This window comes from Nycticebus coucang, chromosome X (assembly GCF_027406575.1).
Source record: "Nycticebus coucang isolate mNycCou1 chromosome X, mNycCou1.pri, whole genome shotgun sequence".
NCBI classification, from domain to species: domain Eukaryota; kingdom Metazoa; phylum Chordata; class Mammalia; order Primates; family Lorisidae; genus Nycticebus; species Nycticebus coucang.
The window spans coordinates 131,729,041-131,756,930 of NC_069804.1; the positions used below are offsets into that span (position 1 = coordinate 131,729,041).

The 27,890-nt window shown below is 38.6% G+C and overlaps 1 protein-coding gene across 2 annotated transcripts in view; it reads left to right on the plus strand.

Annotated features, from left to right (window-relative positions):
* Nucleotides 1–27,890, plus strand: part of GUCY2F (guanylate cyclase 2F, retinal) — a 125,524-nt gene that overhangs the window by 60,898 nt on the left and 36,736 nt on the right. For both annotated transcript variants that reach the window (XM_053579845.1, XM_053579844.1), the window contains one exon: nucleotides 27,567–27,743. In XM_053579845.1, the coding sequence (XP_053435820.1) occupies nucleotides 27,567–27,743 (177 nt within the window). The remainder of the gene's footprint in view (nucleotides 1–27,566; nucleotides 27,744–27,890) is intronic.

The window sequence follows — 27,890 nt, forward strand, 5'->3', positions numbered from 1 at the left end:
TTTATAGATTTACATATGTTGAACCAGCCTTGAGACCCTGGGACAAATCCCACTTGGTCATGGTGTATAGTTTTTTTTGATGTGTTGGATTCTGTTTGTTAGGATCTTATTGAGTATTTTTGCATCAATATTCCTTAGTGATATTCGTCTATTATTTTCTTTCCCTGGTTTAGGGATCAAGGTGATGTTTGCTTCATAGAATGTGTTGGGTAATATTCCTTCTTTTTCTATATTTTGGAAGAGGTTTAGTAATATAGGTACTAGTTCTTCTTTAAAGGTTTGTAGAATTCTGACATAAAGCCATCTGGTCCTGAGCTTTTCTTTTTAGGGAGATTTTGTATAGTTGATGCTATTTCAGAACTTGATATAGGCCTGTTCAACATTTCCCCTTTGTTCTGGCTAAGTCTTGCTAGGTGGCATACATCCAAGTATTGGTAGATTTCTTTGTGATTTTCATATTTCTGAGAGTAAAGTTTCTTGTAATATTTGTTAAGGATGTTTTGAATTTCTGAGGGGTCTGTATTTATTTCATCTTTACCATTTCTGATTGATGAAATTAGAGATTTCAGTCTTTTTTTCCTGGTTAGGTTGGCCTAAGGTTTATCTATTTTATTGATCTTTTCAAAAAACCAACTTTTGTATTTATTGATCTGTTGTATATTTGTTTTGTTTTCAATTTCATTTAATTCTGCTCTGATTTTGGTTATTTCTTTTCTTCTGCTGGGTTTGGGGTTGGAATGTTCTTCCTTTCCTGTTGCTTGAGATGTCCCATTAAGTTATTAACTTCCTCTCTTTCCATTTTCTTGAGGAAGGCTTGCACTGCTATCAATTTCCCTCTTAGGACTGCCTTAGCAGTGTCCCAGAGGTTCTGATAATTTGTGTCTTCATTGTTGTTTTGTTCCAAAAATTTGGTGATTTCCTTCTTAATCTCGTCTATAACCTATCTATCCTTCAGCATAAGGTTATGTAGCTTTCATGTTTTGTATGGGTATGCAGATTCCTGTTGTCATTGAGTACAACTTTTATTCCACGATGGTCTGAGAAGATGCAAGGAATAATTTCTATTTTTTAAAATTTGCTGAGGTTAGATTTGTGGCCTAGGATGTGGTCAATTTTGGAGTATGTTCCATGGGCTGATGAGAAGAATGTGTATTATGTTTTGTTGGGATGAAATGTTCTGTAGATGTCTGTTAAGCCCAGATGTTGAATGGTTAAGTTTAAATCTAAAATTTCTTTGCTTAGCTTCTTTTTGGAGGATCTATCCAGCACTGCTAAAGGGGTGTTAAAATCTCCCCTGCAGGAAATCAAGTTGCTTATGTCTTTTAGAGTTTCTCTTATAAATTGAGGTGCGTTCTGGTTGGGTGCATAAATATTCATAATTGAAATCTCATCATATTGAGTATTACCTTTAACATATATGAAGTATCCATCCTTATCCTTCCTTATTTTGGTTGGTTTAAAGGCTATTGCATCTGTGAATAGAATTGCAATGCCTGCTTTTTTTCTGCTTTCCTTTTGCCTGGAATATAGATGACCATCCCTTCACCTTGAGTCTATATTTGTCTTTTAATGTAAGATGACATTCTTGCATGCAGCAGATATCTGGCTTGAGTTTTTGTATCCAGTCAGCCAACCTGTGCCTTTTTAGAGGACAATTTAAGCCATTCACATTAATTGAGAATATTGATAAGCCTTTCGAGAGTCCGGTGGACATTTTTAATCCTTTTGCAACTGTGGAATTTGGAATTTGATCAACATTTTCTCAGTGGGTTTACTTTTGTGGTGCAGGATTACGCTGGTCTTTATGGAGGATAGGTCTGAGAATATCCTGGAGAGCTGGTTTAGTTATGGCAAATTCCTTCAACATGTGAATGTCATTAAAGTATTTAATTTCTCCATTGTAAATGAAGCTCGGTTTAGCTGGGTACAGGATCGTGGGTTGAAAGTTATTTTGTTTTAGGAGATTAAAAGTCGATGACCATCCTTTTCTAGCTTGAAAGGTTTCAGCAGAGAGATCTGCAGTTATTCTAATATTCTTCCCCTTATAGGTAATGGTTTTCTTTCGTCTGGCTGCTTTCAGAATTTTCTCCTTCATATTAACATTAGTGAAATTGATTATGATGTATCTTGGGGATGTCTTATTCGGGTTGAGTCGTGCTGGAGTTCTGAAACTGTCTGCTATCTGAATTTCAGAATCTCTTGGCATGTCTGGAAAGTTCTCCTTCATAATCTCATGGAGAAGAGACTCTGTGCCTTGTGAAGCCACTTCATCAATTTTGGGGATCTCTATAAGACGAATATTGGTTTTCTTTGAATTATCCCAGAGCTCTCTGAGAGAGTGATCTGTTTTGCCCTCCATTTCTCTTCCTCTTTGACAGTTTGGGAGCGTTCAAAAGCTTTGTCTTCAATGTCAGAAATCCTTTCTTCTGCTTGCTCCATTCTGTTACTGAGGGATTCTTTTGTGTTTCTCAGATCTTTGAGGGCTGCAACTTCTTGTCTCAATGTGTCAAAATCTTTGGTCATTTGGTCTTTGAATTCGTTGAATTCTTGAGACATCTTTTGGGTTACTGCTTGGAATTTTAATTCAATCTTATTTGCTATCCAGATTCTGAATTCTATTTCTGACATCTCAGCTATTTGTTTGTGCATGGGATCTTGTGCTGTGTCTGCCCCATTGTTCCTTGGGGAAGTTGATCTACTCTGATTATTCATATTGCCAGAATTTTTCCATTGATTTTGCCTCATGATTGTTTTTCACCATTGCCTCTGGCCATCCTCAGAGTTGGGAGGTGTCTCTCCAAGATTAGTCCCCAGAGGGATCACTCTATTGTTGCTGGATCTTTGTAGGGAGTGACCCTGTGTAGCTCCTCTGGGGCTGCCCCAGCCAGGGAGTTCTGGTTGTGGGAGCAGCTTCAGAGTGTGACACACCCGGATACAGCAACAGGGCTGGGGGTGGTACACACGTTTCTGGGGGTGCCTTGCACCCAGTGACTTTGGCACAGAGGGCCCAAGGCTCTGGTAGTCTGGCTGGGAGAAGGGCTCTACGCAGAGGCAGGGAGGGCTCTGGAGGGCATGCAGCTACTGGAGTCCCTGGCCAGATGAGCTGGCTGGTGTGGAGGCAGGGAGGGTACAGGAGGGAGGACACAGGGTTTTCCAGCTCCTGGAGTTCTTGGTCAGGGCGTATGGAGGCCCAGCAGGTGCGGGTCATGGGTCGCAGGTCACTGCGCCACTTGTACGAAGTCCGGGCAGGTGCTGGTCGCTGTGCAGCTCTTCCAGAGGTCCGGGCAGGCACCAATCATGGGTCGTGGGTCGTGGCGCAGCTCTTCCAGAGGTCTGGGCGGGCTGTATTCACCATCTTGAAATGTTGAGACTGGGTACCAGGGGCCAGACTAGAAATCCAATTTGGTGATCCAGAAGCAGTGCACAATGTGATGGGTATTCTTGAAAGGCAAACAGCTGGAATCAGAAGGCCAAAGAGCTGATAATTTGCAACATCTTTCATGATCCCAGCTTCTGCACAAGTGTGTGCAGGACAATCAGGATGTATTGCTCAGTCCCATGTCATTCCCCCTCACCTGGAACTGACTGGCATATCACCTGCTCCTCCAAAGATGAATGGAGAGTATCCTGGAACTTTTTCCAGGAAATTCAAAGTCCTTCAAGGTTCTCGCTAAGAAATGTGAAAAGGTAGGAACTGATGATGGCTGTGGAATGAAGTATGAACTATATGGGAAAAAGTTTTGGATCAATCTATCAATCAATCATCTGCTGAGAATATCATCTTCCCCATAGTCATATTATTTCTCCAGTGGTGGCTATTATTATGCCTCAGTACCTCAGAATCATGTGGTGGAACTGTATTCCTCACTCACTGATGATGCTTCCGAAATGATGATTTTTTTTCCTTTTTACACACACACACACACACACATGCGCATGCACGGACGTACTTTTGAGGCTAATGCCACTCTGTTTTAGCACCCTTTCTGCCACTGTTATTGTCCCCTACTCCTTTGCTTATTTATTGAATATTTTGGGATATGGTTCATGGTCTTCTCTACTCCAAAACCTGCCATTATGCTGGTGACATCAATGTCCAAGTAGACATCTATGTATCTTGGCTATTTCATTTTTTGGCCATATCATTTGTAATAATCTTCTCTTCTATTCTGCTTAGCCAGACTCTGCTACCATTATACTGCAGGATTTTTTATATCTATAACTGCCAGTGAAAATGCTTCACCTCCAAAATCATAAATTAAAACATCACACTCTCTGACTAAACCTATTTTCCCCCAACTATGCCTATATTTGACTACATCAAGTCTTCTTGTCTGCCAATCTCTATTTTCTTCAAACCCACATACCTTTCTTTTATTTCCTTTCTTTTCCAATTTAGATTCTAAAATTCATCATTTGAACATATTTCTTATTTCTGTCTTTTTTGTCAGACATACTTGCAAAACTCCAATTCTGTCTTATTCCAACTCTTAACAATCTTTGTGCCTGCACTTGAGCAGCCAAATGTGCAGAAAGTCATGCAACAGGTATGTTGTTTTCACAATAAATTCATAGTTTCTGATCTTTAAATGTCCCTTAACACTATCTTGTAAGTCTATTATACTTCACTGGTTAACTCACTTAACCAGTGACCCATCCATCAAAGCTTCACCATTCTCTTTAAAACCCCAATGTCCTTTTCTTTCTATATTTTTACTATGACCATCCTGGTTCAAGCTACCATCATCTCCCACTAGTATGAAGTGTCTCATTGTGCCTTTTTTTTTCTTTTTGAGACAGAGTCTTACTTGTCACCTTTGGTAGAGTGCCCTGGCATCACAGCTCACAGCAACCTCCAGCTCTTGGGCTTAGGCAATTCTCCTGTCTCAGCCTCCAGTGTAGCTGAGACTACAGGCACCTGCCACACACAATACCCGGCTATTTTTAGAGACCCGGGTCTGGCTCTGGCTCAAGCTGGTCTTGAACCTGTGAGCTCAGGGAATCCATATGCCTCGGCCTCCCAAAGTGCTATGAGCCACACCACCTGGCCTTCTCATTGTGCTTTTTGATTGTGCTAAAAAGCACATAACAAAATTTGCCATTTTATTTTCTTTCTTTTTTTTTTTTTATTGTTGGGGATTCATTGTGGTTATAAAGCACCAGGTAACATTGATTGCATTTGTTAGGTAAAGTCCCTCTTATAATTGTGTCCCACCCCCAAAAGGTGTGTCATACACCATGTCTTCCCACCCTCCTCCCTCCTTCTCTCTCTCCACTCATCCCTTCCCCCACCCCCCACCATGTACTAGGTCATTAATTGTCCTCATGTCAGAATTGAGTACATAGGATTCTTGCTTCTCCATTCTTGTGATGCTTTACTAAGAATAATGTGTTCCACTTCCATCCAGGTTAATACAAAAAAATGTAAAGTCTCCATCTTTTTTAATTGCTGAATAGTATTCCATAGTACACATATACCAGAGCTTGTTAATCCATTCCTGGGTTGGTAGGCATTTATGTTGTTTCCATATTTTGGCAATTGTACACTGAGCTGTGATAAACAGTCTAGTACAAGTGTCCTTATGGTAAAAGGATTTTTTTTTTCTGGGTAGATGCCCAGTAATGGGATTGCAGGATCAAATGGGAGGTAATAGTTTGAGTTCTTTGAGGTTTCTCCATACTGCCTTCCAAAAAGGTTGTATTAGTTTGCAGTCCCACCAGCATTGTAAAAGTGTCCCCTTTCTCTCCACATCCATGACAGCATCTGTAGTTTTGAGATTTTGTGATGTGGGCTATTCTCACTGGGTTTAGATGATATCTCAGGGTGGTTTTAATATGCCTTTCTCTAATAATTAGGGATGATGAGCAATTTTTCATATGTTTGTTAGCCATTTGTCTGTCTTCTTTAGAGAAGGTTCTATTCATCTCTCTTGCTCATTGATAAAAGGGATTGTTGGCTTTTTTCATGTGGATTAATTTGAGTTCTCTGTAGATCAGAGTTATCAAGCTTTTGTCTGATTGAAAATATGCAAATATCCTTTCCCATTGTGTAGGTTGTCTATTTGCTTTGGTTGTTGTCTCCTTAGCTGTACAGAAGCTTTTCAGTTTAATTAAGTCCCATTGGTTTATTTTGTTGTCGTTCACTACAGAAGTCTTCTTCATGAAGTCTTTCCCCAGGCCAATATCTTCAAGTGTTTTTCCCATGCTTTCTTTGAGGATTTTTATCTTTTTATGCCTTACATTTAGGTCTTTTATCCATCTTGAATCAATTTTTGTGAGTGGAGAAAGGTGTGGGTCCAGTTTCAGTCTTTTACATGTGAATATCCAGTTCTCCCAGCACCATTTATTGAATAGGGATTCTTTCCCCCAGTCTATGTTCTTGTTTGGTGTATCAAAGATTAGGTGGCTGTATGATGTTAGTTTCATTTCATGGTTTTCTATTTGGCTCCAGATGTCTATGTCTCTATTTTTGTGCCAATACCATGCTGTTTTGACCACTATGGCCTTGTAGTACAGCCTAAAGTCTGGTAGGCTGATGCCCCTGGCTACAAGTCAATAGCCTTTGTATACGCCAATAACAGCCAAGATGAGAAGCTAATTAGGAACACAATCCCCTTCACAATAGCTTCAAAGAAAATGAAATATCTAGGAATTTACCTAACAAAAGAGGTGAAGGACCTCTATAAAGAAAATTATGAAACCCTAAGAAAAGAAATAGCAGAGGATATTAACAAATGGAAGAACATACCATGCTCATGGCTGGGAAGAATCAACATTCTTAAAATGTCTATACTTCCCAAAGAAATCTACTGATTCAATGCCATCCCTATTAGAATACCAGCATCGTTTTTCAAGACTTGGAAAAAATAATTCTTCGTTTTGTAGGGAACCAGAAAAAACCCATATAGCTAAAGCAATTCTTACTAATAAAATTTATCATTTTAAAGTATACAGTTAAGTAATGCTAAGTATATTTACTTGTTGTGCAATACATCTCCAGAACTTTTTCAGTCTGCAAAACTGAAACTCTGTGCCCATTAGTAAACAGCTGTTTTCTCCTCCCCACAGTCCCTGGTAAACAGCATTCTAATTCTTTTTCTACAAATTGACTACTTCAGATATCTTAGCTAAGTAGAATCACAGAGTATTTATTGTTTGTGACTTATTTATTTCTCTTAGCATAATGTCTCCTTGAGTTTATAAAATACATTTTTAATCAGGTTTAATTAACCTAAAATAAAATATATACATCTTAGGTATTCTGTCCAATGCATTTTGACAATTGCATATATCTGTGTAACCATTCTCCAAAACAAGATATATAATATGTCCATTACACCAGAAAGTTCCCTTGTCTCTTCCTTTCAGTCATTTCTCCTGTCCTAGATGCATCCTCTGGTCTGAAATCTATTAACATAAAATTTTTTCTGTTCTTAGATTTTATATAAATGAAATGATACAGTATCTTTTATGCCTACCTTCTGTCAAAATAATCCTTTTTAATATATAATCTCTCATATATCAGTAGTTCATTTTTTAAATTAAGCAGTAATATTTCATTTTATGAATACATCACAATTTGTTCATTATTCTCCTATTGGAGAACATTTAGCTTATTTATAGTTATTTTGGATAAAGCACAAATGTAGTTTTTTGTGATAGTTTTATGAATAAGGCAATTATAAAGTTTCGATTGTACTAAACAAACACATAACAAAATTTACCATCTTAACCATTTAAAAATGTACAATTAATTCATGTTAAGTATATTCACATTGCTGTGAAACAGATCTCCAGAACTTTTTTGTCTCACAAATTTGAAATTTTATGCCCATTAATAGTCATAAACCAATGGGGAGAGGGGTCAGGGACATGTTAAAACAAACTGTCCTGGATCCCCCCATTGGTATGCAACTGTTTAAACAAGTCCCCCCCTTCTTCCCCCAGACCCTAGTAACTACCATTCTGATTTCTTCCTCTTTTTTATTTCAAAGTATTACTGGTGTACAAATGTTTTTGCTTACATAGATCACTTTTTTTTTTTTTGCAGTTTTTGGCCAGGGCTGGGTTTGAACCCACCACCTCCGGCATGTGGGGCTGGTGCCCTACTCCTTTGATCCACAGGTGCCACCCTACATGGATCACTTTTGTAATGCTTGAGTTGGTTATAAGTGTGCCTATTACTCAGATAGTGTTCATTGTACCAATTAGGTACGTTTCATATGTCCCCTCCTCTGCCTTCTTCTGCTTGATTTCCATTGAGTTTTACTTCCCTCTATGCACAGATGTGCTCATCAGTTAGTTCCAGTTTTAATAGAGAGTACATGTGGTGTTTATAGTATCATCTTTAGGTACTTAGTATAATCATCTCCAGTTCCATCCAAATGGTTACAAAAGGTGTTAAGTCATCCTTCTTTATGGCTGAGTAGTATTCAATGGTATACATATATCACATTTTGTTAATGCATTTATGAATTGATGGGAAATTTGGATATCTTCGCAATTGTTACTGTGCTGCAATATACATTCAAGTACAAGTGTCTTTTTGATAAAATTTCTTTTTTTCCTTTGGCTAAATACCCAGTAGTAAGATTGCTAGATCACATGGTAGGTCTATTTTTAACTTTTTGAGTAATTTCCATACTGTTTTCCATAGCAGTTGTACTAATTTGCAGTCTCACCCACAATGTATAAGCATTCTTTTCTCTCTGCATCCATGCCAGCATCTAATGGCTATGAACTTTTTAATAAAAGCCACTATTACTCGGGTAAGGTGATATCTCATTGTGGTTTTAATTTGCATTTCCCTGATGATTAGTGATGTTAAGCATTTTTCCACTGTCTGTCTTCTTTTGGAAAGCTTTAATTACTTTCTTTTGCTCGCTTTTTTTTTTAATTTTTTTGCAGTTTTTGGCTGGGGCCAGGTTTGAACCTGCCACCTCTGGTATATGGGGCTGGTGCCCTACTCCTTGAGCCACAGGCACTGCCCCTCTTTTGCTTACTTTTTAATAGGGTTGTTTAATTTTTTTTTCTTGCTGATTTGTTTGACTTCTTTGTAGATTCTGGTTATAAGCCCTTTATTGAATACATAGCTTATGAACATTTTCTTCCATTCTATAGATAGTCTATTTGCTCTTATTTCATTGGCTGTGCAGAAGCTTTTTGATTTAATCAAGTCTCATTTATTTATTTTTATTGTTACATTGAGGTGTACCATACACCCTAACATTGTGCCCATTAAGTGGGAGCACACCCATCCCCCCTCCTCCTCTCTCTCTGCTCCTTTGTTCATCCATCCCCCACCTTTAGTTGATTTGAGTTTTTCTCTTATGTGAGCACATATTAGATCATCTGCTTGCTTTATATTAGAATTGAGTACATTGGATTCTTGCTTCTCCATTCTTATGATACTTTACTAAGAAGAATGTGTTCCAACTCCATACTGGTTAATACAAAAGGTGTAAAGTCTTAATCATTTTTAATGTATGAATAATATTCCACGGTATACATATACCAGCTTGTTAATACATTCCTGGGTTGGTGGATATTTAGGTTGTTTCCACATTTTGGTGATTATAAATTGAGCTGTGATAAACAGTGTAGTGCAAATGTCCTTATGATAAAATGAATTTTTTTCTTCTGGGTAGATGCCTAGTAATGGTATTGTAGGATCAAATGAGAGGTCTAATTTGAGTTCTTTGAGGATACGCCATACTTCCTTCCAAAAAGGTTGTATTAGTTTGCAGTCCCACCAGCAGTGTAAAAGTATTTCTTTTCTCTCCACATCCACAGCAGCATCTGCAGCTTTGAGGCTTTGTGATGTGTACTGTCCTCACTGTGTTTAGGTGATATCTCAGGGTAGTTTTGATTTGTATTTTTCTGATGATCAGGGATGATAAGCATTTTTTCAAATGTTTGTTAGCCATTCATCTGTCTTCCTCAGAGAAGGTCCTGTTCATATCTCTTGCCCAGTGGTAGATGGGATTCTTTAAACTTTTTTGTTAATTAATTTGAGTTCTCTGCAGATTCTAGTTATCAATCCTTTGTCAGATTCATACCCTGCAAATATCTTTTCCCATTCTGATGGTTGTCTTTTTGCTTTACTTGTTGCGTCCTTAGCTGTGCAGAACCTTTTCAGCTCATTTAAGTCCCCACAAAATCCACCGGTTTCACCAAAGTCCCTGCTGAAACAGATTCAAAAGGCCAAAGCCTTCACCTCAGATTGGGGAAGGGAGCCCTGTGGCCTGCTATCAGCCTCCTGGGTCTTCCCAGAGTGAGGTTCACCAAGGTTAGGCATGGTCCTCTCCAAGTAGGCAGGAAGGAGGTTGAGGCTTAAACCTCTAGGAGGGGCTGGCTGGGCACAGATGCTGAACAGAGTCACTCCAGCGGGTCAGGAGTATTCCCCCCAGAAGGCGGAAGACTCAGGAGGGACCCTGCCCCACCAGGGTTAGTGCAGCTGAGACACTATTATCTCCTGCAGTGAGGGCCAGGCATACTCTGTTCACTAGACCATACAATGCTGAGGTCCCTGAAAGGTCGGGCCAGACATGTTGGGGAGGGTAGGGCCTGTCTCCCTTTCCTCCCATGGCTATGTAAGGATCCCACTAGTTGTTGAGTGCAGAGACGTGCCCTCTGTATCTCTTCCTTCCTTAGTTGCTCTGAGGGCTGTGTAGGATTCAAAGCACTTTTTTCCTTCCTGTGCCAGGGGTGGGGCAGCCCCTCTAGGCTGTCTGGGCCAGGCTGGCACTCCTATTGGCCCACTGCTATGGAGTGAGCCTCTGTAGGGGACAGTCTGTTGGGAAACCCAAGAAAGAGGAAGACTGGGCTGTGGTAGCAAGGCAGCTGGAGCCAAAATTGCTCTCTTTTCTGCCAGGTAAGATAGAGACCCAGAGGCAGATGTGCCTAGGTGCAGAAAACTGGGACTATTTTGGTCCTTTGTGGGGCTTTCAAAAAGTAGGGTGAGAAATTCTGTGTTTTGCTGCTCACAGAGAGTCCCCCAGGTGGGGGAGGCATCCCTCTTACCCTTTTATTTGACTCTGGGCTCCTTCAGTCTGGTCTGCTCCATATCTACCCTCTGTTCTTTTCCTTCCTCTCTCTTGTCTTCATCCTCACCGTTCATGTCAGTGGGGATGCTGAGCACCTCAATTTTTTCACTTTGCAATCTACCTCCAATTTCAACTATTCAGAGTTCACTTGAGTTCAACTTTCCAACTTCTGGACCAGAGTTTCTGATGAAAGATGCCTCTAATGGGTCATCTTGCCCCTGCATTTTCTTGATGACTAACGTTGTTAAGCACCTTTTCATGTGTTTATAATTCATTTATATATCTTTTGTGTAGTTTTTTTTTCCAATTTTTTGTCTATTCTTAAATCTTGGACTGTTTTTCATCTTTTAGTTTTTGAATTATGGATATTCTAATATGCTGGATAAAGTCTTTGCTGAACTATTTTTTGGAGAAATATTTTTCTCAGTTTGTGGCTTGTCTATTGATTTACTTTCCTTTTTATAAATTTCAGGTTAATATGAGGGTGTAAACAATTAGGTTACAATGTTTGCATTTGTCAGGTAAAATCCCTGTTATAGTTGTGTCCCACAACCAGGAAGTATACCATTAGGTTCCCATTGTGCCCATTAGGTGGGAACATACCAGTCCTCTTCCCTCCTCCCCTTCCCTTCTCTCTATCCCCCCAACTTGAATTAAATTGAGTTTTTCTCTTGTGTGGGCATGTATAAGTTCATCTACTGGCTTCATATTAGTATTGAGTACATTGGATACTTGCTTTTCCATTCTTGCGATACTTTACTAAGGAAAATATGTTTCAACTCCATCCAGGTTAATACAAAAGATATAAAGTCTACATCTTTTTGATGGCTGAATAGTGTTCCATGGCATACATATACCACAATTTGTTAATCCATTAGTGTGTTGATGGACATTTGGGTTGTTTCCATATCTTGGCAATTGTAAATTGAGCTGCAATAAATAATCTAGTGCAAAAGTCCTTATGATAAAATGATTTTTTTTTCTTCTGGATAATGCCTAGTAATGGGATTGTGGGATCAAATGGAAGGTCTATTTTGAGTTCTTTATTAATTTTCTTAATGATGTCTTTAAATGAGCAAGAATTTTAATTTCACAAAAGTCCATTTTATTTCCCTCCCTCTCCTTCTTCCTTTCCCCTCCCTCCTCTCTATCCCCCTCCTTCTCTCCCTTAGTGTATACTTTTCTTTTAATGTCTATCAGGTTTATATATCAGAGTCATATTTGATTTCATAAAATGAATTTGGAAGTCTGTCTATTTTAGAAAGAGTTTGTGTATAATTAGTATTATTTATTATTTACATTTTAAATAAATGTCATAAGTAAAATCATCTGATCCTAGGATTTTCTTCGTGGAGATGTTTCTGAAAAGAGATTCAATTTCTTTGTTCAACATAAGACTATTTAAATTGTTATTTTATATTATACCAATTTTAGTAAGTTGTGTTTTGAAAGAAATTTATCAATTTCTTTTACATTGTGGACTTTATCAGTATAAAGTTATTCAAAAGTTTTTTATTATCTTACTGATATCTGTAAGATCTGTAGTGATACCATCTCTTTCATTCTTGATATGAATAACTTGCACTTTTTCTTTTTTTCTTGATTAGTCTTTAGAGAGTTGTCAAATTTATTTTTTATTTTATTTTATTTTATTTTTTTGCTTGATGTAGGATATGTTTATTTCTAAGTATTATCCTACACAGGGGTAATACAAAAAAATGACATATTCCAATCACATTTCAATTTTTTTTTTATTATTATTTTTTATTTATTTATTTTTTTTTTATTATTTTTTTTTCTTTTTTATTGTTGGGGATTCATTGAGGGTACAATAAGCCAGTTACCCTGATTGCAATTGTTAGGTAAAGTCCCTCTTGCAATCATGTCTTGCCCCCATAAAGTGTGACACACACTAAGGCCCCACCATCCTCCCTCCATCCCTCTTTCTGCTTCCCCCCCATAAACTTAATTGTCATTAATTGTCCTCATATCAAGATTGAGTACATAGGATTCATGCTTCTCCATTTTTGTGATGCTTTACTAAGAATAATGTCTTCCACTTCCATCCAGGTTAATACGAAGGATGTAAAGTCCCCATTTTTTTTAATAGCTGAATAGTATTCCATGGTATACATATACCACAGCTTGTTAATCCATTCCTGGGTTGGTGGGCATTTAGGCTGTTTCCACATTTTGGCAATGGTAAATTGAGCTGCCATAAACAGTCTAGTACAAGTGTCCTTATGATAAAAGGATTTTTGTCCTTCTGGGTAGATGCCCAGTAATGGGATTGCAGGATCGAATGGGAGGTCTAGGTTGAGTGCTTTGAGGTTTCTCCATACTTCCTTCCAGAAAGGTTGTACTAGTTTGCAGTCCCACCAGCAGTGTAAAAGTGTTCCCTTCTCTCCACATCCACGCCAGCATCTGCAGTTTTGAGATTTTGTGATGTGGGCCATTCTCACTGGGGTTAGATGATATCTCAGGGTTGTTTTGATTTGCATTTCTCTAATATATAGATGATGAACATTTTTTCATGTGTTTGTTAGCCATTCGTCTGTCATCTTTAGAGAAAGTTCTATTCATGTCTCTTGCCCATTGATATAAGGGATTGTTGGCTTTTTTCATGTGGATTAATTTGAGTTCTCTATAGATCCTGGTTATCAAGCTTTTGTCTGATTGAAAATATGCAAATATCCTTTCCCATTGTGTAGGTTGTCTCTTTGCTTTGGTTATTGTGTCCTTAGCTGTACAGAAGCTTTTCAGTTTAATGAAGTCCCATTTGTTTATTTTTGTTGTTGTTGCAATTGCCATGGCAGTCTTCTTCATGAAGTCTTCTCCCAGGCCAATATCTTCCAGTGTTTTTCCTATGCTTTCTTTGAGGATTTTTATTGTTTCATGCCTTAAATTTAAGTCCTTTATCCATCTTGAATCAATTTTTGTGAGTGGGGAAAGGTGTGGGTCCAGTTTCAGTCTTTTACATGTAGACATCCAGTTCTCCCAACACCATTTATTGAATAGGGAGTCTTTCCCCCAAGGTAAGTTCTTGTTTGGTTTATCAAAGATTAGGTGGTTGTAAGATGTTAGTTTCATTTCTTGGTGTTCAATTCGATTCCAAGTGTCTATGTCTCTGTTTTTGTGCCAGTACCATGCTGTCTTGAGCACTATGGCTTTGTAGTACAGACTAAAATCTGGTATGCTGATGCCCCCAGCTTTATTTTTGTTACTAAGAACTGCCTTAGCTATACGGGTTTTTTTCCGGTTCCATACAAAACGCAGAATCATTTTTTCCAAATCTTGAAAGTACGATGTAGGTACTTTGATAGGAATGGCATTGAATAGGTAGATAGCTTTGGGAAGTATAGACATTTTAACAATGTTGATTCTTCCCATCCATGAGCATGGTATGTTCTTCCATTTGTTAATATCCTCTGCTATTTCCTTTCTGAGGATTTCATAGTTTTCTTTATAGAGGTCCTTCACCTCCTTCGTTAGGTATATTCCTAGGTATTTCATTTTCTTTGAAACTATGGTGAAGGGAGTTGTGTCCTTAATTAGCTTCTCATCTTGACTTATTGGTGTATACAAAGGCTACTGACTTGTGGACATTGATTTTATATCCTGAAACATTACTGTATTTTTTGATGACTTCTAGGAGTCTTGTGGTTGAGTCTTTGGGGTTCTCTCAGTATAAGATCATGTCGTCAGCAAAGAGGGAGAGTTTGACCTCCTCTGCTCCCATTTGGATTCCCTTTATTTCCTTGTCTTGCCTAATTGTATTGGCTAGAACTTCCAGCACTATGTTGAACAGTAAAGGTGACAGAGGACAACCTTGTCTGGTTCCAGTTCTAAGAGGAAAAGCTTTCAGTTTTACTCCATTCAGTAAAATATTGGCTGTGGGTTTGTCATAGATAGCTTCAATCAGTTTTAGAAATGTGCCACCTATGCCTATACTCTTCAGAGTTCTAATTAGAAAAGGATGCTGGATTTTATCAAATGCTTTTTCTGCATCTATTGAGAGGATCATGTGATCTTTATTTTTGCCTCTGTTAATAAGGTGGATAACATTTATAGACTTGCGTATGTTAAACCAGCCTTGCATCCCTGGGGTGAAGCCTACTTGATCATGATGAATGACTTTTTTGATGATAAGCTGTAATCTATTGGCTAGGATTTTGTTGAGAATTTTTGCGTCTATGTTCATGAGTGAGATTGGTCTGAAATTCTCCTTTTTGTTTGGGTCTTTTCCTGGTTTTGGTATCAGGGTGATGTTTGTTTCATAGAATGTGTTGGGGAAGATTCCTTCTTCCTCAGTTTTTTGGAATAATTTCTGCAGTACAGGAATAAGCTCTTCCTTGAAGGTTTGATAGAATTCTGGAGTGAAGCCATCTGGACCAGGGCATTTTTTAGTTGGAAGCTTTTTTATTGTTTCTTTGATCTCAGTGCTTGAAATTGGTCTGTTCAGGAGGTCTATTTCATCCTGGCTAAGTCTAGGGAGAGGGTGTGATTCCAAATATTTATCCATTTCCTTCACATTGTCAAATTTCTGGGCATAGAGTTTCTGGTAGTATTCAGAGATGATGTCTTGTATCTCTGTGGGATCAGTTGTTATTTCCCCTTTATCGTTTCTGATTGAGGTTATTAGAGATTTTACTTTTCTATTTCTAGTTAGTCTGGCTAATGGTTTATCCATTTTATTTATTTTTTCAAAAAACCAACTCCTTGTTTCATTAATTTTCTGAATGATTCTTTTGTTTTCAATTTCATTGATCTCTGATTTGATTTTGGATATTTCTTTTCTTCTAGTGAGTTTAGGCTTAGATTGTTCTTCTTTTTCCAATTCCATAAGATCTCTTGTGAGATTGTTGATGTGCTCTCTTTCTGTTTTTCGAATGTAGGCATCTAAAGCGATGAATTTTCCTCTCAAAACTGCTTTTGCAGTATCCCACAGGTTTTGGTAGCTTGTGTCTTCATTGTTGTTATGCTCAAGGAAGTTAATGATTTCCTGTTTTATTTCTTCCTTCACCCATCTGTTATTCAACAGAAGATTGTTTAATTTCCATGCCTTTGGGTGGGCTTGAGCATTTTTGTTAGAGTTGAGTTCCACCTTTAGTGCCTTATGGTCTGAAAAGATACAAGGTAAAATTTCAATTCTTTTGATTCTGTTGATATTTGTTTTGTGTCCCAGGATATGATCAATTTTGGAGAATGTTTCATGGGGTGATGAGAAGAATGTATATTCTTTATCTTTGGGGTGGAGTGTTCTATATGCGTCTATCAAGCATAGTTGTTCTAGGGTCTCATTTAAATCTCTTACATCTTTGTTTAATTTCTGTTTAGAGGATCTGTCCAGCTCTGTAAGAGGTGTGTTAAAGTCCCCTGTTATGATGGTATTATCAGATATCATATTGCTCAGACTGAGTAAGGTGTGCTTCAAGAATCTGGGAGCATTTAAATTGGGTGCATAAATATTTAGAATGGAAATGTCTTCTTGTTGTAGTTTTCCCTTGACCAATATAAAGTGACCATCTTTGTCTTTTTTGACTTTAGTTGCTTTAAATCCACATGTATCTGAAAATAAGATTGCAACTCCTCTTTTCTTCTGAATTCCGTTTGCCTGAAAAATTGTCTTCCAACCCTTGACTCGGAGCTTTAATTTGGCTTTTGAGGCCAGGTGTGTTTCTTGCAGACAGCAAATGGATGGCTTGTGTTTTTTAATCCAGTCAGCCAATCTATGTCTCTTCAGTGGGGAATTCAAGCCATTAACATTTATTGAGATAGTTGATAAGTGTGGTAGTATTCTATTCGTCTTATTTGGTGAGAGTCCATTGCTTAGTTTTATCTTTTGCATCAGTGTGGAGGTTAGGTTTTGTCCTTTGATTTCTGAGTTCTTACTTTGCTGCTGATCCATTGTGGTGGTCAGTGTGCAGAACAGGTTGAAGTATTTCCTGTAGAGCTGGTCTTGTTGTGGCGAATTTCCTCAATGTTCGTATATCCGTAAATGATTTGATTTCTCCGTCAATTTTGAAGCTTATCTTAGCAGGGTACAGAGTTCTGGGCTGAAAATTGTTCTGTTTAAGTAGATTAAAGGTAGATGACCATTGTCTTCTTGCTTGGAAAGTTTCATTAGAGAAGTCTGCGGTAACTCTGATGGATTTGCCCCTGTAGGTCAACTGGCGCTTACTCCTGGCAGCTTGCAGAATCTTTTCTTTTGTCTTGACTTTGGACAGGTTCATCACAATGTGTCTTGGAGAAGCTCGGTTAGAGTTGAGGCGACCTGGGGTCCGATATCCCTCTGAATGCAGTGTGTCAGACTCTTCAGTGATGTTTGGGAAATTTTCTTTTATAATATTCTCTAGTATGGCTTCCATTCCTCTGGGGCATTCTTCTTCCCCTTCAGGAATTCCTATAACTCGTATGTTGGAACGCTTCATAAAGTCCCATAATTCTGACAGTGAACGTTCTGCTTTCTCTCTCTTCTTTTCTGCCTCTTTTACTGTCTGAGTTATCTCAAGAACTTTGTCTTCTACCTCTGAAATTCTTTCTTCTGCATGGTCTAACCTGTTGCTGATACTTTCCATTGTATCTTTAAGTTCCCTAATTGACTGTTTCAGTTCCTTCAGGTCTGCTATATCCTTTTTGTATTCTTCATATCGTTCATCTCTTATTTGATTCTGTTTTTGGATTTCCTTTTGGTTATTTTCCACTTTATTAGCAATTTCCTTCATTGTTTCCATCATTTCTTTCATTGTTTCCAACATGTGTATTCTAAATTCCCTTTCTGTCATTCCTAACATTTCTATACTGGTGGAATCATCTGCAGTAGCTACCTCATGGTCCCTTGGTGGGATTGTTCTAGACTGGTTCTTCATGTTGCCTGGAGTTTTCTGCTGATTCTTCCTCATGGGTGATTTCTTTTATCTGTTTCCTTGCCCTAATTTTCCTTTCACTTCCTCTTGCTCTTTAAGTTCTTGTGCCTGTGGACTAAGGGTTACAGGACCAGAAGGGTGAGAAGGTTGAAGAGCAAAAAAAAGGGGATGAAAGAAAGGAGGACCGAGTGATAAGAAAAAAAGAAAGATAGAGAAAGGAGAGGGGGTGGGTATAAGGAATATTGACAAAAAGAAGAGAAGCACAGAAAGAGGGAGACAGGGCAATATAGGTGTACAGTAGGGTACTTTGACACAACCTTAAAAAACCCCACCTTCTGGGGGTGCCCAGTTGCGTGGTTCCCTTGAGGTCAGCAGCTCTTTGCTAACCTGATCAGACACAGTACCCCACCTCCACCAAGTAGAGAGGAAAGACAGAAATGCTATAAATCAAACCAAAAGAAGCAAACAGAAAACTTTACGGGGATAAAATTGGGTGAAAAACCAAATTATATCGGTAGAAACACTAGCAAAAATGAAGTTGAAGTTATTAAAAAAGGCAGCAATGGTAAATTATAATTAAACTAGGAAAATTGAGAAAGAAAAAGGGATCTGTGTGGAAAAGATTGAAATTAAAAAAACAAAAGAACATCAGCAACGTCAAAATAAACAAACAAAAAAAACAACCAAACCAAAAAAAAAAAAGAAGAAAAAAGTACACAGCCAAAAACAAAGCAGTTTGTATATGTTATTGAATATTGTCTGGGCAATACGTGGTCTTCTGGGGTATGAGATGTTAGTCACAGGTCTGATACGACTGGAGGCTGCTGATTTCTCAAACCCCAGCAGGTAGACACCCTAAATCTCTCTTCAGCCTACTTAAAAGGCACTTTGAACTTGTAAACTTGCTGAGCAGAAGCTTTCCCAGCTTTCTCACTGGAATCGCTGCTGAAGTGGCTATCCACTTACTCAGTGTGCCAAAACCGGTCTCACTCTGCCCCTGAGGGTTAGGGCTGCAAGGCGGCTCAAACCCCACCCTTAGGCTACTTGGTTGCTGGGTTACCAGCTCCCACCCGTTTCTAGCTCTGCGACCCTGAGGGCGGAGCTTGCCAGGGCAGATCACTGACAATGGATCCGTGTGACCCACCGCCAAACACTATTAGCTCCGTCTGGCTCAGCGGCTCAGACTGGGGCCCTAGACAATGGCCAGAGTTCTCCGCACTCCCGCTCAGGCCTTCCCCAAGGCAGTTCAACTCAGTGCCAAGTCCAAGGACATCAAAACAGTTCACAGGTAAGGCCTTTCTGGTTTGCAGTCTCACTGCTACTGAACTTACAGTTGTGGGTGGGTTTAGACGGATTGAACACATGCGACCACTTGCCGGTTTTCCACTGTTTTAGTCCTCCTCTTGGGGTCCAGAAGTCTCTCGCTGACTCCCTGTATCTTCATAGGAGTGATGATAGGCAGTTCCCACCAGCCAGAGATGCCTGGAGTCCTATCTCCCCAGGCTCACGGTGCCCAGATGCAAGGAAGCTGTTACTCGGCTGCCATCTTGCTCCGCCTCCTCCACATTTCAATTTTATCTGTTTTTTTAAACTGACCAATTCATCACCTATGTAACAACAGCTTGTTCTAAATCTGATAATTCATTATATATTTCAGTATCAATCTGTTTTGGGGCAGTCCATAATTGTTCAGAGTCCTTATGCCAATTACCCACAAAATTTTGAGTCTTAATATTTTCAGTTAATGCAACGCCAGCAATAGCAGTGGCAGAGTAACAGCAATAATCCCCAAGATGGCAGCAATGAGCAGACCGATGAAATGTCTGCTTCTTTTTAGAATCTTATCAGCTACAAGTTGCAGAATGGACAATGCTGGGGACTCCTGCCAAGGTCTGTTTAAGTTGATCAGCAGCCAAACTCCGGTGTGAGCTCTCAGCAAGTACAATTGTTCCTTAGATGGATTAAAACTCAAAGAATTGTTAACACAAGTAAACAATTGGCAAGTAGAGCAAAATAATTATCCTGTTACTTTATTTCAAGTAACATTTCCTTTTAGACACACAAAAGGAAGTTGTAAACAGGCTTGAGTACTTGGTGTCATTTACCACAAACTTCATTTCATATTCTTGGAGACTGTTATGGAAAAATAATCCTCCTGTCCAAGCCTTAAGAGGTTGTAAAGCTACAGCATTTTTCCACAAATGCATTTGTTTAGGATATGTGGCAATTCCAGGTAATTGGGGTGGGGGGAACCCTCCATTCATCCATGAAATATACTCAGAAGCTGAAGCTGACACTTTACTCTCATTATATAAAAACTTTTAAAGACAAAGCTGATTCCAAGTCTGATCTTAAGTAAGCCATAGGTCCCCAATCCATGACTTCTCCACCTGTGGTACCAATAAGCATATGTGCAAAATCTCCTTCACATTTGGTCCAATGTACCCATTCATTCTGAAAACATATGCATTTTACAAGGTGGTAATTCAGGATTGGAAGAAATCTTATCAAAACAGACCTTGTTTGGAGAGTAAGCACTTAACATAAACATTTCAGATATTTGTTCTTTGTTTTCAGGCTTATGTCTATATACACTAGCCCACATTTGAATAGACATGTTGAGGCAATGGGAGTGGTCTCCAAAACATATAGGAGGACCAATCACCCCAGTAGTATAATTAGAAATTACCATGCCTTCTTCATTAGGCCGGAACAGTCCTCTGCTGTCATAAGGACCGGGAAGCCAACATAAATAGGAATGGTATGTTCCAACCAACACCTCAAAGTAAAGGAAGGTTAGGAATATAAGTTAAATATTTATATTTTTGTCCTTGAGTCTGGACAGTCAAAAGGGCCATCATTGCCAGAAATAGATTGGAGGCATTCATCTGCTGGTGAGTATAATTCACCAGTTCCTCCGCTTGATGGCACAATTTCTTTACCCGACCCAAGTCATTAGGGGTACTTCCTTTGTCCAAGGCAGCAGCGATTGTCTCTCCTTCCATGTTGCTGCCAGTTTTAGTCCATTCAAGCGGGACATCATTTGTTTCTCCAATTCCCAGGTGTGTCTGGGGGGCCATGTTGGAGTTTCAAGTTTTTATCTTAAGCTGACAACCACTGAAACAGAGAAGCGATCCCAAGGAAGCAGGCCCGTGCTGTCCTCGCAAAGCTCACCCTGCTCGCTGCACCAAAATGTTGTGTGAAAGTTGCATGGTGCAGTGCCTCAGAGATTAAGATCTTTTAAAATTTCCAAAGTGAAGCCTCAACCAGAAGAACTTCTGATCAGGTGCCTGTGCCATTTCTTTTCTCACAAAGTGTCCCAGGATCCTCCCCACCGAACTCCCAGTGCCTGCAGGGTCACAGGATAAAAGGCAGTGCCAGTCATCTGGGTCCCCAAGAGTGGAGAGAAAGAGGAGTTGCCAAGGATTCCAATCGTCAAATTTATTATATTGTTTAAAAGAACAAAGTTTTAATTTTGTTTATTTTCTCTACTTTTGGTTTGCTTTTTAGTTCTAATATTTCTTCTCTCATTGTTATTCTTTCTTTCTACTTATTTTTACTTTTAATTTGTTCTTCTTTCTCTAGCATCTTAGTGAGGAGTCAGAGATCCTTAATTTTAAAGCATTTTTCCTTTCTAAATATAAAAAACATACAATAGAACCTTCATAGTTGACCACCTCCTTACATGGACCTCCTCCTTAAGTTGACCTAATCTTCATAGACTGGACATGGACCACATATTTGTATCAGTATAGTAGACCTAGTTCCCTTATGTGAAACACCTCAATATGTCAAGCCATTTGTTACAATCCCTTGGGTGGTCAACTTACAGAGGTCCTACTGTATTTCCCTTTAAGGTTTGCTGTTGCTGCATTGCACTGATTTTGGCATGCTGTATTTTTATTTTCCTTTAGTTTAAAATCATTATGATTTCCATTGTTACTTCTTTTCTGGAATATGCCTTGTTTTTAAACATATGCTTAATTACCAGATATTTGAAATTAGTGTATATTTTACAGTTGTTGGGGGTAGAGTTCTATCCATATTGATTAGGTCAAGGTAGTTGATAGTGTCATTCAGATCTTCTATATCCTTACTGCATTTTCATCAATATGTTTTATCAATTACTATTAAACTTTTCCCATTTTCTAATTTTATTTATTTTTATTTCAGAATATTATAGGACACAAATGTTTTGGTTACATGAATTGCTTTTGTATAGTTTGAGTCAAAGTTATCAGTGCTCCCCTCACCTGGATAGTGTAAATTGTACCCATCAGGTGTGAAGTTACTTCTCCCCTTCTGCCTCCTCCCACCTGCTTGCTTTCTGTTGAGTTTTATTACCAAATGTGCATGTATTTGTTGACAGATTAGTTCCTATTTAATAGTGAGAACATGTAATGTTTTTCCATTCTTGTGAAACTTCACTTAGAAGAATGGTCTCCAGTTCTATCCAGGTTGTATAAAAGGTATTCACCATTTTTTTAAATGGCTAAATGGTACTTCATGGTGTACATATACCACATCCTACTTTCTAATTCTTCTGAGTTTTTCTTTATGTACTTTGAAGCACTATGAAGTCAGTACACATTGGTGTGTTTGTCAATGTTTAACAAGAGGCTTTCCAATAAAAATCCTTAATTTGGAGCATTTTCTGACTTCTGTGCTATAAATATCTCTATTGTGACTGATTTCAGGCTACTTATGTGATGCCACTGAACACAGTTGGTAAGAAGTATGCCAAATTGGCTCCTTGTGATCCAATATAAACCATCTCTAGCACACCACTGTGCATATAAATTTATAATTTTGTCACTATGAAATGCCCCTCTTTATCTCTGGTAATTTCTATTTTCTTGATTTTTATTTTGTCCAATGATAATATGCCACTTTAGCTTCTGATTAGTTTTTGCATGGTTATTTTTTTCCTATTCATTTACTTTCTTTTTTTTTTTTTTCACATGACTGCCTCATTTACTGCAAAACTGGAAAATATATTTTTACTTGAGCACATTAGAACCCAACAACACTGGGGTTCTTAAACTATTATTATTATTATCATTATCATTATTATTATTGGGGATTCATTGAGGGTACAAGAAACCAGGTTACACTGATTACATTTGTTAGGTAAAGTCCCTCTTACAATTGTGTCTTGCACACAAAAACCTCAACCCCCTCCCTCCTTTCCTCTCTCTGCTCTTCTTTTCCCCCACCCTCACCATCTCATTAATTGTCATTAATTGTTAATTTACTATCAATCTATTTGTGTCTTTGGATTAATGGTCATCTTTTTTAGGCAGCATACATTTTATTCTTGTTTTTTTCCCCCCACTCTGCATTCTTTGGAGCATTAGACTGTTTACATTTATGGCACTTACTGATATAGTTGGAGTTTCGGTCTTATATTTTGCTGTTTGTTCTCTATTTGACTAACCTAAATTTCTGTTCCTGTGTTTCTCCTTTCCTGCTTTCTTTGGGCTAAAAATATTTTTTGTTTATCCCATTTTGCTTTCTAAAATGGCATTTTAGCTATACCATGAGCATTTTTGGAATTGCTGTATGCATCTTGAATTTATCACAGTTTAAGTTTAATATTGTACTGCTTTATTTAAAATACAGGAAATTTGTAACAACATCCATTTACCTAGCCTACTATTCTTTGCTTTATTGTTGCCATATAAGTTGCCTTCACATTTATTATAAACCCAATGATATAATGGTAAGATATATTTTAAACATTAATATTCATTTCATATAAATTAAGAAATGAAATAAAAGTATATTCTGTTAACAAAATTTACTACTTGTGATAACTTTTTTTCTTTTATAATACCACATGTAGCCAATTTACTGTATAGGAACGCTGTCCCAAATACTTTAAAAATCAATGCCCAAATTATACATCTCACATTATGTAGCTCTCTTTTATAGGACTTATCAGAGTTTCAAGTATATGTTTATTTGTGTAATCACCTGATTAAAATAAGACGTCAGGACCCATTCAGTGTTTTGTTCTCCATTTTTCCTCAGCCTTTAGCTCAGGGCCTGGCATTTAGTCAGTACTCAAAAACATGTGTTAAATGAATAAATTACTACTGGTGGAAAATATAGGATCAGAAATCTTTTACTAGTACCCAGTTCATATGTTCTATATGACCATTGACCTCTGCATGGTAGACAGTGGGTAGATTGATACAGGGATAGAAGCTCTTGAACAATACCTCTTTACAACAAAACAAAACAAAATACACGAAAGAGACATGAACAACCAATTAGTCCATGGAGATAGAAAAGCTTGTTGCCAAAATCGTTAGCAATGGCTAGTATAGTTGGGGGTGGGTTCTGACGTGCAGAATGATGTTTTCATAAAGGTGTCCATACCCACCCCTAGGATGGTGTTACACCTGCTGTGGAAGAGGGACATGTAGAGATTAATTCTGGTGTTGTAACACCCTAGGAACATTTTCAAATGGGTAAGAGCATCATTAAGATAACCTAGGTTAGTGTTTGACTCAGGAGCAGGTGTCTCTGGTGATTATATGCTTAAATGTTTCATGTCACATATGAGGCTAACAAAAATCTTTAGAGACAGAACTCTTAAACATTTGATGGTAGCCAGCTAGGAGGCTATTACGGAGGTTGCTGTGAGCTATGACACCACAGCACTCTACTGAGGGCGACATAGTGAGACTCTGTCTCAAAAAACAAACAAAAAAAACCCCCGCCAAAGTATACCTCAGATCTGCTGTTTCTGTTCATTCATAGTTACCATACTAAACACGCACACACACATATTAAAAATATATTCACACATCATATATCAATGTAAATATATTTGTATGGTAAGTTTCTATAATTAATAATTTCTTAATTGTCAAATTCACCATATACTTTTCTTTATCTTATCTGACCTCTTTGTTATTATTTTTTTTTTTTGAGACAGAGTCTCACTATGTCACCCTTGGTAGAGTGCTGTGGTGTCACAGCTTACAGCAACCTCAAACTCTTGGGCTTAAGCAATTCTCTTGACTCAGCCTCCCAAGTAACTGGGACTTTAGGCGCCTGCCACAATGCCCAGCTATTTTTTGGTTGCAGTTGTTTTCGTTGTTTAGCTGGCCCAGGCTGGTTTCGAACCTGCCAGCCTTGGTGTAAGTAGCCAGCGCCCTACCCACTGAGCTACAGAGGTTGGTGCCACCCAACCTCTCTGGTATTTTATCACACTTTCCAGAAATTCTTTCTGGCATTTATCTCACTTTCTTGAAACTTGTCCTGTGGTGTTAATGATGTTGCTCTAAATAGGCTTTTCTCCACTTATCTGGCCTCCCTTGGAAGTCTTTTTGCAGGTTGTTCTTCCTTTTCCCATCTTCTAAATGTCGTTATTTCCTTTTTCTGTTTATTATATATGCTTTATTTGGGTGAGCTCATCCATTTCCATTGATTGCATCTACAATTTACATGCTTACAGTTCCCACATCTATTTATCCTGTTCAGACCTCCTGCCTGACCTTGAATATACAAATATCTCTGAAATAGTTCTACTTTAATGTTCTACAGGTACTGCTTCTCAGTATGGCCCAAACTGAATTTATCATCAGTTTTCCTCACTGCCAAATTTGCTTTCCTGACTGTTTTAGGTCAGATTCCCTAAAAGATGAGCCTGAGGTGGAAATTCTTATTCAAATTACTTATTGAGAGGATGCCTCATATAAAAGCCTAAGGGGAGCAGGGTAGGGCAGGGGTAAAAGTTAAGCAATATTTGATCTCAGCTGGAAACTAGCAGCAGTATAATCTCATGGGAAAATGCAGAGCACAAGTTATACCATGGGTCCTACCTCGAGGTTTGGGAGCTGGAGTTTTGTACCATCCCCAGTCAATCAGTTATTGCTGGAGGTTTTTAGGTGGGGGCCTAGTCTCTCAGGTAAGGTGTCTCACCTTTGGCTTGGGCTCCAGAACAGTTTTCTTGAAAATGAAGTAATTGTGGATGATCAGCCAACATTATATAAAGGTTAGGAGATGAACGGTAAAAGAGGGAATATGGGACACCAAGACATTTGCTACTGCACCATCATTGAATTCCCTGTGTTAATAATATGTTAACATTACCACCTACCCAGGAATCCAAATAGAAATCCAGGAGTGATTAATGGAGTCTTTTTTCTCTCCCTTCTTGCATTTAATACTAATAACTATACTAGAGGATAGTAATTGAGGGTGCAGAATATAAATGTCAAATTCCATAGCATAGTTCTCAAAGGCCCATGCGATGTGGCTCCTGTCCACTTCTCCAGCCTGTTGTTTCATATTCTTTTCCTGGCACTCTGTTCTGGCCATTATAAACCTATTGCAGCTTCCTCAACATAACATGCTCTCCTCTCAGTCCGTCTCATCATGACACTCTTTCAAGACAGTCCAGATATTACCTCCTTAGGGAAGCCTGCTTTGACAGCCCCAGGTTGAATTAGAAGACTTAACATCTGAGTCTTCTCAGCATCTCATACCCCATTTCTTTAGGACACATTTCACAGTAAAACATAACTGTCAGATGACTTGCTTTTCACTCCTCATTGAACGTGATCTCTTTCAGAACAGGACAGTGGTTTCATCTTGTTTCTCTCTGCTTCTCAAGCATGCAGTCCAGTGCCATGGACATTGTAGGCACATACTTAAAGCTTCTCACATTAATGAGAAAAATGGATGGGTGTGAAAAGAAAGTGTAGCCAAAATTCTAGATGTTCTTTTCTGAAACAAATTTTATAAGCTCTAGCTTAATGTTTACATAGAGAAGTCATTTTAATAGGTGCTAGGTTGATGAATAGTCACAGAAAGACAGCCTATTCTACTTTTTACTGTACTAATCCTCTTTAGCCCTCTTGGGTCACTGACCTCCAGTGTAGAGAGTCCCGAAGGAATTAAGGAGAAAGGCACAGTTCCAGCATTCATGATTACTATGTCAAAAGAGATCTCACTCTCTGATATTTTCCTTTTGGGACATTGCATTTGTTTTCTACTGCTGCTATAACAAATTAGCACAAACGAATTGGCTTAAAACATCCCCAGTTTATTATGTCACAGTTCTCTAGATCAGAAATCTATGCGGACTCTGCAGGGTGCTCTGCTTAGCATCTCACAAGTCTGAAGTCAAGGTGTCAGTTACACTAGGCTCTCACCTGAAGGCTTGGCGGTGGGAGGGAAGAACCATTTTCAGGATCATTCAGGCTTTCAGCAGAATTTAGTTTAGTGCATTTGTAGGTCTGAGGTCCCATTTCCTTGCTGAATGTCAGCTGAGGGTGGTTGCCAGCTTCTAGAGGCTAGCCACATTCTTTGGCTCTAGCCTCCTTCCTCCATCTTCAAAACCAACAATGGCATGTTGAGTGCTCGCACTCTGAACTTTGCTGAGTTTATCTTCTGTCCTCCTCTTCTAATTTTAAAGGCTCATGTAATAAGATTGAATTCATTCTGATAATCTCCTCTTTGCCCTATAACATAACACAATCACAGGAATACTTCTAGGGGTTGGAGATCATGGAAGTCAAAATTCTGCCAACCACAGACACCAATCATAAGAAAAGTGAAGAGAAGGTTTGTACTCTGAACTTTGGTCCCCGGTTGAGAAAGGATAGGTGTGACTTTCCTCTCTCCCTCCTATTTCCAGATGAAGGACCTCCGTCATGAGAACATTAACCCTTTATTGGGCTTCTTCTATGATTCTGGAATGTTTGCCGTTGTGACAGAATTCTGTTCCCGAAGGAGCCTAGAAGACATACTGATAAATGAGGACGTGAAACTTGACTGGATGTTTAAATCATCACTCCTGCTGGATCTCATCAAGGTTAGTGAAAAAGCTGAGGAAATCTTGGATGTTCCTTGTAGAATAGAACTTTGCTATTTGGGGATGTTTTCTCTTTCTCAGATCATTGTGATCATTTCACTCCTCCACCTTCCTTCTCAGGGTTTGCTGTCCCCTCCACTGTCCTTT